General features: G+C 39.8%; 1 protein-coding gene across 2 annotated transcripts in view; it reads left to right on the top strand.

Moving 5' to 3' along the window:
• Positions 1–20,443, top strand: part of hlcs (holocarboxylase synthetase (biotin-(proprionyl-CoA-carboxylase (ATP-hydrolysing)) ligase)) — a 228,623-nt gene that overhangs the window by 20,441 nt on the left and 187,739 nt on the right. For both annotated transcript variants that reach the window (XM_039744447.1, XM_039744449.1), the window contains exon 5: positions 11,279–11,461. In XM_039744447.1, the coding sequence (XP_039600381.1) occupies positions 11,279–11,461 (183 nt within the window). The remainder of the gene's footprint in view (positions 1–11,278; positions 11,462–20,443) is intronic.

The following is a 20,443-nucleotide window of genomic DNA, read 5'->3' as shown; positions in this document are numbered from 1 at the left end:
TAGACGGGAACCTGGCTGGCTATCGTGGCCCCATTTTTAACTGGGGAGGCCCTACAGGTCATGCGAAACCTTCCTTCCGAAAGACTTGATGATTATGATTTCTTGAAGCAACAGATCCTCCTCTGCACGGCTGTGAGCCCGGTGGTCAAGGGGCACCAACTTCGTCTGTGACATATTGATCCCAACCGCCACATACAAGGACAGATCCAGGGCTTAGTGGACCTGATTCAAAGCTGGATCTGCGGAGACACTTTCAACCACATTTTGGAAAATTTCGCTATTGATGCAGTCCTGTCCGGTACAGACGAAAGCCTTTGTGAAGAAATGCTACAGAACGACATCCACATACTGCTGGATCTGACCCGCAGACTAAAGGGTGCACAAACCACCTGGAAACAACAGGGCTACCCAGGCTTGACCCCAATTTTGATCCAGCCAGCACAGACCTCCAAGGTCTCCAGCACTACTGGTGGAAGACGCCATAGTATGAACACCATAGTGCAGACTGAACCGGGACATCTGGCTTGGGAGTGCCACCTCCCATCTGTGCAAACAATAGCTATTGGTCTGGCCCAGGTATGTGGCTCGCAAGTTTCCCCCAAAATGTTAAATTATGTTGACCAGATGGGAATTCTCAGCACTATTGGACTCTGGTAGTGACTTGCTCTGGCAGACCCCTTATAAGACCACAGACAAACTGAACATCTGCTGCATCCATGGGGACATTAAAAGTTATGAGACTATATTACTCCCTTTGAAATTTAAAGGGAAGAACTTTTTAAGGTTTAGTACTGCCATATCAGACACCTCACCCACGCCACTCCTAATAGGAAAAAGGAAGTCCCTCTTGCCATGGGTCTTGGCCACCTGCAGAGCGCCTTCCCCCTTAGTGGATAGAAAGGGACTCACCGCAGACAATTTCAGTCAAGGACCTGGGTTTGAAATTGAACCGAAGTTGTCCAACAAGGTGGGGGACAAACCCTTAAGTAAAGACCTAGGACAGCTGACAGACTTTTCCACGCCGTCACATGCACCAACAGCTTCCCCACACCAGACACTCAATATGAACCTGGACAAAAATGAAGTAGTAGTGGGAGGTGACTGAGATGCTGCATCGGACACAGAGGATGCAGAGACTGCCATCCAGACAGAATTTCCTCACCTGCACAAGCTGATAGCAACTTGGATTTTGCATTCAGACAAGCTCATGTCGCAAATGATTCTTACTATCGAGGATAGAGAGGACCCGAATTTTAAAACACATTTTTTACTTAATGATGGTTTTCTGTTTCAGGTGATTTTTGATTGCATGGGTGATGGTCGTATCAAGTAGTTGGTAGTGCCAAGTGAGCATAGGGAGAAGGTTTTGAAATTGCTCACAGTCTTGTTTTCGGGGTTCACCTCAGTGCGGAAAAAAGCTCTGTTCAGACTGTCAAATAGTTTCTGCTCACAGACCCGCCAGGGCACGCCTTTATACTGATGCCTGTTTTCAACATCCCCTTTGAGAGGGTAAGGTTAGATATTGTTTGCCTGCTTCCCAAGAGTAAAAGTGGCTTTAGGTATACAGTATGCTTGTGTTAGTTTATTATGCCACAAGATACCCACAAGTGGCCGTGCTGTGGTAGTGGATGCCCACCCTGTTGCAAAAGCACTCTCAGAAATTTTCACACATATTGGTATCCCTCGCGAGATTTTCACTGATCACGGCATGCCCTTTATGTCTCTCATCATGAACCAGCTATGTGAAAGCTTTGAAATTAAGTAGTTACACTCCACAGTTTATCACCCGCTAATCGAATGGCTTGACTGAACGAGTTACTAAAACCCTAAAACAGGTGATTTGACGAGTCGCCCACGACAACCAACCTCGTGGGATACGGTAGTGCCCTTCCTCCCGTTTGTGGTTAGGGATTCTCCGCAGACGTCTACTGGACTGAGCCCTTTTGAGCTACTCCTTGGCTAATGACCACGTGGCGTGTTAGACATTTTATAAGAAGAGTGGACATGGATTCGTCCAACACTCATTTCACCCTTGAATTATAAAGTTAGGATTCCGGGTTAGCAGAAGCCCATACAGGTTTTGCATATTAACATGCTGAAGGAGTGGCACGAACCATGCAAGGTCATGGTCACTTCTGCAGAGGTCCCTCAAACAGAAGTTGCTATAGGCGAGGATTTAACTGACACTCAGAAAGCAGAATTGCTATCAGTGATTGAGAGGAACTCCGTCTTTTCAGCTCTGCCTGGCTGGACAACAATTGCAGAACACAAGATCATAACACTGCCCATTGTTACTTTATAGGTACCCCCGTATTGCCTGCCAGGGGTGACAAGGAAGAAGTTCAGCAGATGCTTTAATTAAGCCCAGTCATACTTGTCTCAAAGCATGATGGTTTTGTTCAGTTCTGTATTAATTTTTGGAGTTTGAATAAGATTTCCAAGTTTCATGTATACACAGTGCCGCTTTTGGATAAGCTGTTGGAAAAGTTTGGTCTTGCCTAATATATTTCCACCCTCGACCTCATGAAGGGGATATTTGCAAGTTCCCTTGGAGGAGTCCAGCTGCGAGAAGACCGCGTTCACCACTCAAAACAGACTATTTTAATTTACGTTGCTCCCTTTTGGTCTCCATGGTGCAACGTTGACGTTTCCGCGGATGATGAACCAGATCCTGTGCCACCATTCTGCGTAGGCAGGTGCCTATCTTGAAGATGATGTCATTTTCAATAATCTTTTTTTGCCTGTCTTTGGGACGTGCTTGACAGTTTACAGTTGGCAGGATTGACTGCTAACCCTGTGAAGTGCAGGTTAGTTTTTTCAGAAACCCATTATCTGGGTTATTCCATGGGGGAGAGTTTTCTCAAGCCTCAAATGGGCATGGTGGGGGAGGTGATTACATAGCCACATCCCAAAACACAGAGGCTTTGGCTTGCGGGGTACTACAGTTGGTTCATTCCCAACTTTCTGCATCAGGCCGTCTCCCTCACTGACTTGACAAAGGGCAGAAAGAATTGTAGTGTTGTCAGGACTTATGCCTGCGAGAGAGCCTCCTTGGACCTAAAAGCCGCTTTATCATCGTTCCTGGTTCTGCACAATCCAGACTTTTCAAAGGAATTTATTCTGCAAACAGATTGCAAGCGGTTACAGTTTAGGAGCGGTGATCTCACAGTATTTTGAGGAGGAAGAACACCCCATCACATTTCTCAGCAGAAAGCTGCTACCTAGGCAATATAATTATTCGCCTATTGAAATGGAGTGCTTGATGATTAAGTAGGTGGTGGAGGACCTCTGTTACTACCTCTGGGGACGACAGACCACGCCCCGCTTCAGTGGCTGCACAAACAGAAGGATACAAATGGCCAGCTCACTTGGTGGTTTATAAATAACTAGCAAAATACCCGCGCTTCGCAGCAGAGAAGTAGTGTGTTAAAGAAGCAATGAAAAAGAAAAGGAAACATTTTGAAAATAACGTAATGTAATTGTTTTGTCACTGTTGTGAGTGATGAGTGTTGCTGTCATATATATATATATATATATATACACACACATATATGCAGTAATCCCTCGCTATATCGCGCTTCGACTTTCGCGGCTTCACTCTATCACGGATTTTAAATGTAAGCACATCTAAATATATATCACGGATTTTTCACTGGTTCGCGGATTTCTGCAGACAATGGGTCTTTTAATTTATGATACACGCTTCCTCAGTTTGTTTGCCCTGTTGATTTCATACAAGGGACGCTATTGGCGGATGGCTTAGAAGCTACCCAATCAGAGCATGTATTACATATTAACTAAAACTCCTCAATGCTATAAGATATGCATCCCGCGCGGAGCTTGATTGTTTGCTTGTCTCTTCCTCTGTCTCACCCTCTCTGACATTCTCTGCGCCTGACGGAGGGGCTGTGAGCAGAGGTGCTGTTTGCACAGAAACTGTTTGCCTAGTGGATACGGATGCTCCTCTAAGAAATGCCGCTTTATTGCGGTGCTTCCAAAAGAACACTTATTGATTTTTTGATGGTTTGCTTTAATCTCGCCCTCTCTCTCTCTCTCTCTCTCTCTCTCTGACGTTCTCTGCGCCTGACGGAGGAGATGTAAGCAGAGGGGCTGTTTGCACAGAGGCTGTTTGCTTAGAAGATACTGACGCTCCTCTAAAAAATGCCGCGACAAACTTAAAAGCACACGTATTGATTTTTTGATTGTTTGCTTTTCTTTGCGAGCGCTCTCTCTCTCTCTCTCTCTGAAATTCTCTGCTCCTGAAGAGAAGATCTATTTGCATTCTTTTAATTGTGAGAAAGAACTGTCATCTCTGTCTTGTCATGGAGCACAGTTTAAACTTTTGACTAAAGGGTGTTATTTCATGTCTAGAGGGCTCTAATAATGTTAACAGTGTGGGAGAGTTCATAAGGGCTTAAAATATATAAAAATAACTACACAAACATATGGTTTCTACTTCGCGGATTTTCATCTATCATGGGGGGTTCTGGAACGCAACCCCCGCGATCGAGGAGGGATTACTGTATATGTATGTATATATATGTATATGTATATATATGTATATGTATATATATATATATATATATATATATATATACACACACACAAATATATATATTGTAAAAGACCGATGAGAAGACAGCAAAAAGTTTTGGGGTTTTCCGGCCCCGTATATTGTCTACAATCCACAATATATATTCAAAAGAAAGGTCAAAACTGGCCCGGAGTGATGCCGTAGCGGACCAGGATCTCTGGTTTGAGGAGGTCGTAGTTCGCGGCCTCCTCCTCAGGGAGGTCATAATAGGCCCGCTGCGCTGGTCCCTTCAGGTAAGGCGCCAGAATGGACGGGTGGCCGTCCGTTCAAATATGCCGAGGTACGACTCAACATCATCTGCCTCTGTCATAGGCACCAAAGAGGGAGGCGTCAGTTTGGCCGGGTCTGGTCTTGCTCTTTGGGCCTCTGCCAGCCTGGCCTTTGTAGCCTCCAACTCCCGAGTAGTAGCGGCTTGCGCTTGCTGCAGGGCCTGGAGTTGGGCATTCATCGTCTGCAGCACTGTATTCAGATCCTGTCCCTCCGTCATCTCCAGGGATCTTGTATCCTGCCGACTACGCCACTGTAAAAGACCGATGAGAAGACAACAAAAAGGTTTGGGGTTTTCCGGCCCCGTATATTGTCTGCAATCCACAATATATATTCAAAAGAAAGGTCAAAACATAAACAAAAACTGTTCATATGCGTTACGCCGTATCATGGCGTTGGCGGCCATTTTATTAGGGAGGAGCCGAAAGTGGAGGGATGCTGGGAAGGACCGTGAGGGAGGATGGGATTGATGACGTCAGGACAAGATGGCGGAGGAAGGGCGGAAGTATCGTACTGCGGTCAAAACCCGGCTTATGGTGGCGGAGGGTCCTTTTTCCTATGAGGAAGCAGAGGGAGAACGTTAGTACCCCACAATTCCCTGCCGGCGAATGTGTTCCCAGGTGCGTTCAAATCCGTCCGCAGTCTCCTACTTGCGCGTGCGTGACAATATCTACATATACACACATACATTTACATACACACACATATATACACACAAATACGTATATATATATACATACACACACATATATATAAACATATATATATATACATACATATCTACATATATACATATACACACACACACACATATATACATACTGTATATACAGTCTTTGGGGTGCGAGCAACTGTTGCTGGGGGTGCCAGAATTCATGAAGGAAGAAAAATGAAAAACATTATTTGTACAAAATCTTAATTTATTTATCCATTCCTGAATAATTAAATGGGCAGGCTATTTCGTATCAGTGCAATACGCTGTTTGTTAAAACAGATGACTCCCGCTCTTACGTGCAAGTCTGCCTGGATATTATGAACTATCGTATCTGTTCAAGTTCTATTTAAATTTTAAATAGAAGGAATTTTTATTTAGTCGACAGAATATAATTCCGGAATAAATCAACTCAAACCTTAAATAACTTATAATATTTTGCTCTCCATAAAATATATCCTGTCTAAATTATACAAGTTAGAAATAAAGTAAACGTTAAAAGAACAAACATTCAAATTTCTTTACTCTTATGTAATTTTATATAAAAAATAAACTTAAATTTTAAATATCCCAAAAGATTTTGCTGTCCATAAAAATATATCCTGTCAAAATTATACAAATTTATATATGAACATGGTGCATAACAAAACCTGGAAATATAAATAAAATGTGTTCTTTTCAGCAATATCAAATCAGTCAGTTGTCTTTGCTTTTATGTCATTTTATCAGAGCTGGACGCCTGGCATCTTTTTTTGGCAACAAGTTCGTTTATGTTTGGTGTGAGGTTCTGTGTTGTGGATATTCTCAGGATGGACTGCAGGTGCTCATCAGTGAGGCGACTCCTGTGTGCTGTTTTGTTGTCTTCATGACTGAGAAGAGCTTCTCACACAGATATGTGGTACCAAACATGCACAAGGTTCGAGCCGCATGTAGACGGAGCTGGAGCATTTTTGTGGGAATGGAATGAATAAACTGTGCGGGCCTTGCAGTATCGTACTTTGCCTTCAGTGTGCCATTACACTGCAGCTCAATCACCACTATCTGAATCTGCACAGGTGCAGTTTCCACATCGACGGCAAATGGGTTGTGAAACAACTCAAAATTCTTTTTTTGTTCTTTAAAGTCACCAAAGCGCCGTGCGAACTCAGTGCGCAGTGCGCTCAGTTTATCAGCAAAGTGCGTATTTGGGAACACCGTAGTGCCGACTTGGTTCAACATTACTTGGCAACAGGGAAAGTGGGGCAAGTTGCACTGGTGCATTTGTGTCTCCCATAAAAGTAGCTTCACTTGAAATCACTTTGTGATTTTGCACAGGTAAAAACGTCTGCTGAAGTGTCAGATTCTTCTTTAACTCTTCTGCTTTCTGTATCTTGTGCATTGCATTCAGGTCTTTCAGGTTATCTTGATGTTTTGTCTCATAGTGCCGTCTTAGATTAAATTCTGTAATTACAGCCACATTAGCTCCACAAATGAGACACATGGGTTTACCGGCAATGTCAGTAAACATATACTCGGCGGCGCTATTTAATGACACTTGCCTAACACTTTTCTTTATTGAAAAGAAATATCAGTTGCAACTGATTGTGCAGCAGCGCTATTTAATGACACTTTTTTGAAAAGAAACACCAGTTGCAACTGATCGTGCAGCGTGCCAAAAAAGAAAAAAACTAGTGATGAAGAAAATTGAGTTAAGCTAAAGTGCACAACATTACAATACGCTAATCAGCTTCGCAAACCGCTTCTAAAATGGCATGCGGAGAGATACCAAAGTGAATGCTCAAAAGCAAAATAAACCATGGATGACTTTTTTGTATTATCACTGAATCGGACCCGATTTTGATGCAAGTGATCTGGAGAGGTAGATCGAAAGCGAAAATGAGGTATTGGCATCTGCTTATCGGTTCCCAGCGGATCATGGTGCTGAACAGGCTTGTGTAGCTGATGCACCTATGGCAACGTCTGCCTGGGAGGACAGACACTTTCGATGACAGGAGGTACAAACCATGTTGCGTCTCACAGCATTTGTCACCCACACGCACCTGTCTCACAAAGACAGCCAGGCAGCCAGCCCACCGTGCATTACTGCTGGCGTTGAGCCACCCTCTGCGCTGCTGCAAACTGCAACGGCTGCAGACAGCAGGCAGAACAGCGGCAGCAGACATTTTATGTTAATTTATGTGTGAAACCATTGTTTTGTGCGCTTTTTAGAAAACGGAGTTTTGGAAAAATATTAGCCTTCAAAGAGTTGCTACTGAACATAGACTGTTTATGCCGCTCCCTGATAAAAGAAAATGTTTCTGCTGGCATCTGTTCAGATAAAGAAAACAGATTTAGAAATGTTAACTTGCTGTTGCTCAAGGTGCCTGTTATAATGTGATCGTGGCTCTGGACTCTGAGGGTAACATGTTTTTCTATAATAAACTAGATAAAACGTTAATGCCTGGCAGTGACAAATAGCTTTGGTTTTATATTTGATTTGATTACATTAATGTTTACGTTGAGATTTACAAGAAATATCGTAACTGCTACTATGTAAAGGGAATACCGCTGTTAAGAAGCACCTTATTTGTTTAAAGTTTTTGCAAACCAAATACACGCAATACACTACTATTGAGTTCATAATTGAATTTTGCAAATAACAATGTGATTGTTGTGATTGTCTGCGATTAAGAATTTTAATCGCTGCCCAGCACTACTTTTTATATTCCAACTAAATCAATTTAATACAGCTCAAAATACGCGTTGATTTTTTTTTTCTTTTTGTTTTATGCACTTATGGCAATGACATAGGTACCGTACTTGTTTTGCCTACATTTTGTGATCAACACCTGGACATTTGTGGGAAGAATATGCAGGGTTAAGGAATATGTTTAGCAAGTTATTTAGGTAGACTCTGAAAGAATTCATTGATATGTGCTGAAATATATTATTTACATAGTTGTGTAGAAAGCTTTAAGCAATACTGTATTCACCTGAGAGTGAAATGTTTAAGGTGCCTTTTGGTATGTATCAGGTATGTTTGTCATTTCAAATCTGTTTCTTTCACGTCTATTAAATTAAATTAATAAGTTCATGCTCATATGATAACTGAAAACCAAAAGAAGAATGATTTGTTTAAAAATTGCCCATCTGTATTGAAAATGTCTAAGTATTAAATGGAATGCAGTAATTGCTAATTTTTATGATTAGTATATCATTACAGCCATAATCGTAATCATGATTATCATATGATTGATTGTGTAGCCCTAGTTTTTACTAATTAATTTTACTTTGGCTTCAGAAACTTGACTAATGATACACATTTAGTGCTGACTAAGCTGTTTTCAGAAATTAAGTATGCTGTTTTAGGAGTAAGTTTTATTTGATTCTGCATTTCTTTTAACCTGTCGCATATTATCTTATTAAAAACATTTGTGTTGTGCTTCAAAGTTGACCTGAGCCACATGAATGTTGTGGTCAATGTGGAAGGTTCAGCATTAAATAAATTTTATTTTGGAATTAACATATGGAGCAGCTCTTTTTATCACTTTTGTAGACTAATCACAAGTGTAGAGATAGCCACATGTTTAGAAACCTACCTTGATTGTTCTTTCTTCAGCTGCAGTTGGCATTGTTGTGATTAAATGTGGATGTGTGTGAGTATGATATTACATTCAGTTTTGGTTCTTGCCTTGCACCCAGTGGATAAATAATTTAAAAAGATGTGGATGGTGGGATGGCTAGCTTAGCCATGTTAATGACATTATAGGAAAAATTATTTTCCTCAGGGATCGGCTAAAAAAAGAAAGAACTATGTCAGCAACTATTGTAAATTGTATCATAAGTGTCTTTAATTGAAATACCGAGTCTACAATGTGTATTTTTTAATATATGTAATTTTTTTTGTACTTATTTTCTTTTTACCTGAATTGTTGCTCACCCCTATCTTCCTATGATTACATATTAAAATGTCATTGCTTGTCAAGGAGCAGTTTAATTGACAAGTGCACATACTGTTGTTTAAAGTCCTGGTAAAATTCCGTTATAACGAATATCTTTACAATGAAATTTTCATTACAACGAAGTATTTTTATGGTCCCGACAGTTTCCCCATATGACGTATGTCTATAGAAGTCTTGTTACTATGAAGTACATTCAGCAAATACTTTCATTACAACGAAGTGCCCAAAAGACCTTTTGCTTATTGCTCATCAACATTTGAAAAACATCCATTGGAATTTAACTCATTGTCACCCTCCTATAGAAACAGCAGACACGAAAAAACGATAGCAGTTCATATTAGAAAAAAAAAAAACTTTACATTTTTGCAGCTCTTGATTGTGGCAAAAAGAAAAAAGACAACGTCAGTGAATTCGGAATTTCACCATCAACGCTGTCAACTTTCTTGAAAGACCGAGCAAAAAAAAAAAAATGTCGGGTTGCAAACCTATATGAACTGCTGCATTTGAAGACATCGAAAAAGCATTTTTTATGTGGTTCAGTGATGCTCGTTCAAGAAACATTCCTATTACTGTGCTACTCATTCAAGAAAATGTGAGGTTTGTAAACTCTCTTGGAGCCTCCCACAACTGGACGACACGCCGAAGAGTGTCCCGAAGTCCGATCTCCGAGTCTATGGAAGACTGCTTATCTGTTGCCAGATTAGCAACAGGCACAAATCTATGCTGTGTCTCTCCGCCAAAGCAAACAGAAAAGATATTGGTTGGTAATGCAAGGTACATTGTAAATGCAGATAACAGGTTTACTTGGTCACTGATCAGGCCATGACCCTGCCTGACTGCTGTGTCTGTGTATAGCACAGTGGCAGATCACGCTACAATAAATAAGTGTGCCGTTCCTGTATATAAATAAAGCTGGTTTTGCTAAAGTACTGAGATTAAGCCTTGTGTTTTTGGGTGCAAGACATGGACTTGTAGCACGACCCCGATCTTTTAGGATATGCTTCTGTGTCGCTACACTGCAGTGCTGTGAGCCTGATGTTGCCCTACCCCGGCAACAGACAAACAATCTTCCACAGATGCTGCAATCGTGCTTTGGGACGCACTTCAGCTTGTTGTTTCTGTTGGGTGGGGAGGGGTCTCAGAGTTCAGAAACCTCACAATATGAAGAAGAAAAGGATGATTCGGCTCCTGATTGATAACTGTGCTGCACACAACATGCTTCCACATTTAGATAATGTTCGTGTTGAATTCCTCCTGCCCAATTACACAGCAGGGCTTTAGCCATTGGATTTGGGCATCATTCGCACCCTGAAAGTGTATTATCGCAAGGAAATGCTGAGAAAAATTCTCATCAGCATAACTTGTAGGCAGGAGGAGATTAAAATTAACGCGAAAGAAGCTATTGAAATGATTGCAAACGCCTGGACGCAAGTTAAAGAAAGCACTATAGTAATAAATACATAATCTCATTACAATCAAATTTTCATTACAATGAAATATATTTTTGGTCCCTGGGAGTTCGTTGTAACAGAATTTTACCTGTATATATTTTTGTTAGGTTATAAGTTGAAAAGCATAATAAAATATTTGTATTAAATTTTGCATGAAATAAAACATGACATTTATTTTACAGTGCATCTTTCATTAACCATATTTCACTGTGTATACGTCCTAATTTGAAAGTGCTCCTTGCAGTGTCACTTTAAATGTGTTCTTTACTGTTTTAATTTCATTATTTGGAGCTTTGGTCTGTATGTAATGCAGGTACATCTAGAAGTGGCACCTGATTGTGCAGATGTAAAGAATCCAGATGAATTCAATATGCTGAAGGTCAGTAATTCTCTGCGATATGAAATCCTCACCGAAATTTTGACTGCTCTTGGCTTGAACTGTGAACTGAGTGAAGTGCCTCAACCAAGCCCTTTATACCTTATTGCTAGAGATGAGGTAAGTTCTGATTGTATTTCTGGACCAATTCATAGTTTTATTTTATTTTAGTCTCTTAGATGCAGTAGAGCTTACAGGAAACCAAAAAATGTCTCCTTTTTAAGTCACTTTAGATAAAAGTTTCTGCTAAGCAGTTAAATGTAAACGCAAACACAGATTTTGAGGATCAGATAATACACTTGTGAGCTACATATTAAGATTTGGAATGGTTACAGTGCGTATAAAAATTATTCACCCTCTTAGAGGTGTTCATATTTTGTTGTTATAGAACATTGAATTGTAGTAGGTTTTATTTGAATTTTTGTTAACACTTATCAGCTGATCTTTAATGTCAAAATGAAAAGAGATCAAGTGGCCTAAATTCATTGCAAATCTGAAACAAAAAATAAGTATTCACCCTTTTTAGTAAGACACACCAACAGTCATGGCCGAAATTAACGGCACCCCTGGATTTTTCTCAGAAAATACGCAATTTCTCCCAGAAAATTGTTGCAATTACAAATGTTTTCATATACACGTTTATTCCCTTTATGTGCATTGGAACAACACAAAAAAACAGAGAAAAAAAAAAGGACAAATCTGACATAATTTCACACAAAACTCAAAAACCGGGCTGGACAAAATTATTGGCACCCTCAACTTAATATTTGTTTGTATGCCCTTTGGAAAAAATAACTGAAATCAAGTGCTTCCTATAACCATCAACAAGCTTGTTACACCTCTCAACTGGAATTTCCGACCACTCTTCTTTTCCAAACTCCTCAAGGTCTCTCAGATTTGAAGGGTGCCTTCTCCCAACAGGAATTTAGAGATCTCACCACTAAGTGTTCAATCAGATTTAGATTCGGACTCATCAGAACTCTCCAGCGCTTTGTCTTCAACCGTTTCTGGGTGCTTTTCGAGGTATGTTGGGGTCATTGTCCTGCTGGAACACCCATGACTTCAGACGCAGGCCCAGCTTTCTGACACTGGGCCCTACATTGCGCCCCGATATCTCTTGGTAGTCTTCAGATTTCATGATGCCTTGCGCACAGTCAAGGCATCCAGTGCCAGAGGCAGCAAAACATCCCCAAAACATCTTAGAACCTCCACCATGTTTGACTGTAGGTACCGTGTTCTTTTCTTTGTAGGCCTCAATCCGTTTTCTGTAAACAGTAGAATGATGAGCTTTACCAAAAAGCTCTACCTTGGTCTCATCTGTCCACAAGACGTTCGCCCAGAAGGAGTTTGGCTTCCTCAAGTACATTTTGGCAAACTCCAGTCTGGCTTTTTTATGTTTCTGTGTCAGCAGTGGGGTCCTCCTGGTTCTCCTGCCATAGTGTTTCATTTCGTTCAGATGTCGACGGATAGTTCAAGCTGACACTGTTGCACCCTGTGTCTACAGAACAGCTTGAATATGTTTTGAAGTTGACTGGGGCAGTTTATCCACCATTCGGACTATCCTTTGTTGCAGTCTTTTATCAATTTTTCTCTTCTGTCCACGTCCAGGGAGATTAGCTGCAGTGCCGTGTGTTGTGAACTTCTTGATTATGTTGCGCACAGTGGACAAAGAAACATGAAGATCTCTGGAGATGGACTTGTAGCCTTGAGATTGTTGATATTTTTCCACAATTTTCATTTTCAAGTCCTCAGACAATTCTCTGCTCTTCTTTCTGTTCTCCATGCTTAGTGTGGCACACTCAGACACAAAACAGAAAGGTTGAGTCAACTTTTCTCCATTTTAACTCGCTTCAGGTGTGACTGCTATATTGCCAGCACCTGTTTCTTGCCACAGGTGAGTTGAACTCAGGATGCTCAGGATAGAGCTGCCAGGCAAGAGAAAAAGAGGAAGGCCTAAGAGAAGGTTTATGGAGGTGGTGTGAGAGGACATGCAGGTGATGGGTGTAACAGACAAGATACAGAGGACAGAAAGATATGGAAGAAGATGATCCGCTGTGGCGACCCCTAACGGGAGCAGCCGACAGAAGTCTTTTTGCATAATGTACATGAAAGCTTGCAGTTGGCTGTATATTTAAAACCACACAGATGTAATATTAGCTTTGAGAAGAACATTAATTGCACGTGTACCCCACATTTTAGCTGGTGTAAATATTGCCTTAGGAAGCTTTATGTAGATTTCATTGGTCATTTTCAGCCATGAGTCAGCTTTCCCTACTAGAACTGCAAGCAAATACTGAAGCCTCATCACTTGCCAATTATTCTGTGGATTTCATTGACCATAACTGACTGTTAATCACAGATGTCTTGCTGGTTGCTAGTGAGTGGCAGCTTTCATTTATCAACACACTAATCTATCAAGCAATTAATTGTCTGTAGGTCTAAGAATGTTAAGCTTCTACTCTTTCAAAAGCCGATAGAGTGTGGATTTCTGCTGTCGGACCAGATAACCTGTCACATTACTCTGATATGAAAACAAACATACATCTCTAAAAAATCTGGGGAAGTTATTAACAGAATTAAAAAAAAAAAAGTACTAACAAAATAAAAAAACTAAATAACTGAGATGGGCAAGATTATGCTGAATAGAGGTTCTGAATGTTGGTTTTGATTATTTTTCAATTATTTGCCCAATATTGTACAAACAACATACCTTCAATGCTCAGTTTCTCTGTGTAGATCACAGTGTGGTATTTCTTGCCACTTTCTTTGTGTTGTGTGACTTTCTTTAATCCTTATTTGACTTTCTCTAGCATTGTTTAATAATTTGTTTCAGTTCATTCAGGGTTTCTATCCTTGTTGAATCCATTTTGATTGTCCGTTTCTGTCTGTCTTTTGACATTTCTGAAAGTATAATTGAAACATTTCAGTAGCTATTTAGGCATTGTCATGAGCATTGCAACCTTTTGGGGTTTTTGAGTACTTGTTGCCATGGTTTCTCCCAAGAAAGCTGTGACATGTTATGCCACTAGTGTGACTGGATAAGAGGTGCCTGACTTCATATCTCAATCAGAGATTATTGATATTGTCCTTAAATAAAATGCTTAGTCATTTTCATGTGTCTTTTATCTTTGTTTTTTGTCTTACATATTGGGCTTTATTGAATCTCTTAAATTTTCTGTTCTGACTGGGGCTTTATTTCTGCCTGTCTCATCTTCTGATACTTTAAACCAGTAGCTGCTTTTTCTTACTTAGTATTAAACTCTGACCATGAGCTGCCCCCCAGGAAGGGCAAGATGAAAAGCTTTCTGTCAAAACCTTACTTGTGTGCAGATGTACCTGTGAATCTGTGTGCCTTCTACATATATAGAATTTTTATCTAAACCAGTATATATTTTTCTTGATATTCTGTGTAGCAAGGTTTACACAGTTTTCAGTAACTGTTGAGGTTGAGGTTGGGAGCATCCACTCATATAGTGCATTCCAACACAAACCACATGTTGAACCACCTCAGGATCTCATATTGCAACCTGAGTGCAGCTGTGTAATTGGTGACACCTCAGCACCACACATTGTAATCACGATTCAAGATGCAGTTAGTGTTACAGGCTGTAACAGAAACACAGGACAATGAAAATATTATAGGGTACCTTGAGGGCAATACCATCTATGATAAAATTGAAAGAAAAAAAAAGCATCTTATAACACAAAATGAGATTTCTTAGACCGGAGTCCTAGAGTGACTGTTGAAGAAGCCGATTCTTCTGGTCATATGTCTGCCAGGTAAGGAAGAGGCGGGTCCAGGTGGATGGACACCAGAAGTCACGTAATTGGAATAGAGCAGTCTTCTGGTCCTCAAAGGGGAAAGAAAAGAGAAAGAGTTTTCACATAGTGCCCTTAAACTGTCTCCCATGCACATGTGTGTGACAAGGCTCATACTATTTAAAAAATATTTAAGTATTTTGGAGTAATTTTGTAGGACTGTCAAATTAATCAAAAAATTTGTCAAAAAAGTTTGAAAGCTGGGATTTAAAATGTATAAATGTTAAAATATTTTCAAATAAGGATTAAATACTGTGTGTGCTACATATACTATGTTTGTGTCATATATGCTTATTTTTATTTTTTATTATTCATATTTTTTCTTGCAGTGCATAGGTAGTTGTTCAGAATAACCTCATGAAAAATACACTCCTTAAACAAATGTAACACTTAAAAACTTGCTTCACAGAAATGGGATTATCAGATGGTACAAATTGACATGATCAATAACAAAGCACAGAAAAAATATAAACAAAATCACTCATGTTTGCTCAAAGACATTAAGTACTACTACTACTACTACTGATAATAATAATCTATACTAATAAAAGGCAAAGCCCTCACTGACTCACTCACTCACTCATCACTAATTCTCCAACTTCCCATGTAGGTAGAAGGCTGAAATTTGGCAGGCTCATTCCTTACAGCTTACTTACAAACGTTGGGCAGGTTTCATTTCGAAATTCTACGCGTAATGGTCTTAACTGGAACCTATTTTTTCATCCATATACTATAATAGATGTCTGCTCGATTTACGACACATGCAAGCATATTCATAAGTGCAACTACCGCGGAAACAAAGCACATGGTGGAAAAAGTCAATGTCCCACTAAAGGAAGACAGTGTAAAAAAAAAAAACCCGTGCATGCAGTGTCACGTCTCAGATAAAGAGGAAGACGAGCTGTTTATTGATGCAGTAAGAAATGAATCGATGAATGAAACCTGTTATCTTTACGACGATTGACAAACACGGAATGTGGCTTGAACACAACACATCCTACAAATACGAACCTGATTGAAAGAAATAATGATAATCAAATCCTTGATGACAGCAACTCTCATAACACTCACAAAACAATTACTGTATATTGACAATCATGTTACGTTATTTTTAAAATGTTCCCTTTTCTTTTTCATAACTTTTTTAACACACTACTTCTCCACTGCGAAACGCGAGTAGAGATATATATACCCCGATCTACATACTCTCAAATAGACAAACCACATGCTGTGGCGCAATGGAAGAGGCTTCGCCTCTAGCGCCGACGTCCGAGGTTCGATTCCCTAGAGGGGGTGCACTGAGTATGTACGCCTGATGACCCCAAAATTAGGGCGAAACACGTGTTGCTTACTCTTTGCATTATTTCACAGTAAAACTATTATATACACATATATTATATACATATATGTATACACACACACACATACATATATATCAGCGCTTCCCGATTCATTTTATCCTCGTATCCCCTTGGTTTGAGATGTATGAAAAAATATCCGGTTAACGCAAAAAGACAGATCACCAATTGAAGCTTCATGAATAATGGATACTTTATTCGCGATCAATGATTGTTTTGGTAAAGCCATACTCAGTGTAATCATTAGATGAACGGTAAAAAAGTAAGAGCGAGGGGAGGGTGACTTATTGAGGCACGCAGGCTAAAACCACAATAGCACGTGAGCTCGATGTAGTGCGTGTCAACTCGATCTGAATTGCGCAATCACATTTGAAAAAATATATCTTTTCAAGTTCTATTTAGTCGACACAAATATCTTTGGTTGGAATGTAAGGCGAATTTACTTTTTACATTTCTATGGTCAAGAAAAATGTATGCAACGATGCCTACATTTAACTTACATTCCTACCAAAGACATTTCTGTAGACTAAATAAAAATTCCTTCTATTTAAAATTTAAATAGAACTTGAACAGATACGATAGTTCATAATATCCATGCAGACTTGCGGGGGATCTCCTCCCAGATCTGGACCAGGGCATCACTGAGCTCCTGGACAGTCTGAGGTGCAACCTGGTGGCATTGGATGGACCAAAACATAATGTCCCAGAGGTGTTCTATTGGATTTAGGTCAGGAAAGTGTGGTGGCCAGTCAATGGTATCAATTCCTTCATCCTCCAGGAACTGCCTGCATACTCTCACCACATGAGGCCAGGAATTGTCATGCACCAGGAGCCACTGTACCAGCATAGGGTCTGACAATGGGTCCAAGGATTTCATCCTGATACCTAATGGCAGCCAAGGTGCCTTTGTCAAGCCTGTAGCGGTCTGTGTGACCCTCCATGGATATTCCTCCCCAGACAATCATTAACCCACCACCAAACTGCTCATGCTGAATGATGTTACAGGCAGCATAATGTTCTCCATGGCTTCTCCAGACCCTTTCACTTCTGTCACGTGCTCAGGGTGAACCTGCTCTCATCTGTAAAAAGCACAGGGCACCAGTGGTGCATCTGCCAATTCTGGTATTCTATGGCGAATGCCAATCGAGCCGCATGCTGCTGGGCAGTGAGCTCAGGGCCCATTAGAGGACATGGGGCCCTTGGGTCACCCTCATGAAGTCTTTCTGGTTATTTGGTCAGAGACATTCACACCAGTGGCCTGCTGGAGGTCATTTTGTAGGGCTCTGGCAGTGCTCATCCTGTTCCTACTTGCCCAAAGGAGCAGATACTGGTCTTGCTGATGGGTTATGGACCTTCTATGGCCCTCTCCAGCTCTCCTAGAGTAACTGCTTGTCTCCTAGAATCTCCTCCATGCCCTTGAGACTGTGCAGGGAGACACAGCAAACCTTCTGGCAATGACACGTATTGATATGCCATCCTGGAGAAGTTGGACTACCTGTGCAACCTCTGTAGGGTACAGGTATCGCCTCATGCTACCTGTAGTGACACTGACTGTAGCCAAATGCAAAACTAGTGAAGAAACAGTCAGAAAAGATGAGGAGGGAAAAATGTCAGTGGCCTCCACCTGTTAAACCATTCCTGTTTTGGGGGTCATCCTGTTTTGCCCCTCTAGTGCATCTGTTGTTAATTTCATTAACACCACAGCAGCTGAAACTGATTAACAACCCCCTCTGCTACTTAACTGACCAGATTAATATCCCATAAGTTTCATTGACTTTATGCTATACTCTGATTAAAAGTGTTCCTTTAATTCTTTTTTGAGCATATATATATATATATATATATATATATATATATATATGACAGAAACACTCATAACAGTGACAAAACAATTACATTGACAATCATGTTACGTTATTTTCAAAATGTTTCCTTTTCTTTTTCATTACTTCTTTAACACACTACTTCTCTGCTGTAAAGCGCGGGTATTTTGCTAGTAATAATAATAAAATGAAGCTGTTGAACAACAGACCTGTGTTGTCACTGTCACCTGTGGTGACAGTTGAGTGGAGCAGATGATCAGTGAATAACAGATGGGAGTCAATTCTTTTTACCATTTTTTCCCTTTACATTTACAGCAAAATGTAATACAAGTGAGCTTAATATTATGTGTACTGCATTTTTTCATATTGATACTATTAATATATTCTTTCTTTTTCTCACAATGTGTTTGTAAAGCATTAAGTGCTAATGAATTCTGCACTGTCACTTAAAAGATTCAAATAAGTAAGTAAATAAATTCTCATTGTGCATGAAGTGGTGACACCAAAGAGAAAGCAGAGCTTGACATTCGGCACATTGCCTGAAATGCCCATAAAGACCCAAGGAAGATGTTTTAATCCTGTGAAAGCATTTTGATAGCTATGCTTTTTTGGGGCACCTGAAAGTCAGAAGAAATTTGACTGCACATATACCTTTTTTTTTATAACTTTTTTATTAAGTTGAGCCACTGTAAGCCTGTGTGTGTTTCACAAATGAAAGTATTTAACTTGATATTATGGTGGTATTTTAATATTTCCTCTACATTATACTCACTCATTTAACAGATGGCTTTATTTGGAGCAACTTAAAAAATAATGTAAAAATGAGTTTCAGTGTTTATCAGGAAACTACTATGATAATAAATAATTCAGAGCAAAAGTTTAAAGCATAATACAAGAAGTTTGCAGCATGGAATGCCCTTTTGGTGCTCTGGGCTGGAGCTGTCACTCAAGTAATTACAAACTGGACAAAACTAAACTAACTTTCCTTTTCTCATCTTTACAGTTGGAGCAAAAATGTAATACAGTTCACCTGAATATATTTCTCTCTGTTATAAAAAAAAAAACTTGGGACAACGTGATCTTTTGCCAAGAAATTTTTTTCAAGTTCCACCCTCCTCTCAACCATTTCCGGTTAACGACCCACGCCCACAGTCCTCCCACCTCTCATTCGTTTGAATGCTTTTGTCAGACACACTTCCTGCACTCTTGGCTCTTATTAATTTTTACGTTTTCCTCACTTTAAGTTCCCAATAAAAGAAGACTTTTTATGTCCAAATTTTATTGAAGAATTTAATCCTGAAGGGTTATCAACAGAAGAAATGCAATTCACTGAGAAATGATGAAGTCAAACAAATTAATGTGAAAATTGTTGATCGGTTCCACAGCAGATTTGTTAAATGCATATCAATAGACTGTGATGGTGATGGTGCGGATGATGAAAACATTAGTTTACATTATCCCGTAGAATATCTACAACCGTTAACACCTTCCGGTCTTCCACAGGCCGAATTACTGTTGAAGGATGTGTTGTAATGTTATTGCGTAATTTATGTATGAGTGATGGGCTGTGCAATAGGACAAGATTAGTTATATTCAAAATTGGTCGAACAATTCTGACATGTACAATTTTAACAGGCGACAAGAAAGGTAATGTAGTACATCTTCAGCGGATAAAATTAGACACCAAAGAAGATCTTGAGATGTCATTCGTATTAAAACGTTTACAGTTTCCCATTAGAATAGCTATGACAATTAACAAATCACAGGGACAAACATTCGAAAAAGTCTGTTAATTTATTAGAGAGAAAGAAACAATAATCACTCATGGGCCATTATATGTTGCGTTGTCACAATGTAAGTCCAAATGTGGAATCAAAATTCAATGCGATATTGATGAAAAGGTAATTCCAAATATTGTTTTACTGACGTTTTACAGTAAAAGTGTAAGTTTAAAAAGTATTTGCATATTCATTTCAAAGCCAAACAGAATGAAAATGTATAATTCAATAAATACCACTAAAGCAGCATGAAACATAATTTTCTTTCAATTTTTGTTTTACTATTTTTGACTATGGTTAATTACTTGCTGTAATGTAAAATAG

Source organism: Polypterus senegalus, chromosome 2 (genome assembly GCF_016835505.1).
Source record: "Polypterus senegalus isolate Bchr_013 chromosome 2, ASM1683550v1, whole genome shotgun sequence".
NCBI classification, from domain to species: Eukaryota; Metazoa; Chordata; class Cladistia; order Polypteriformes; family Polypteridae; genus Polypterus; species Polypterus senegalus.
Note: the sequence above shows the minus strand (reverse complement) of the source record. Positions and strands in the feature narration are given on the sequence as shown.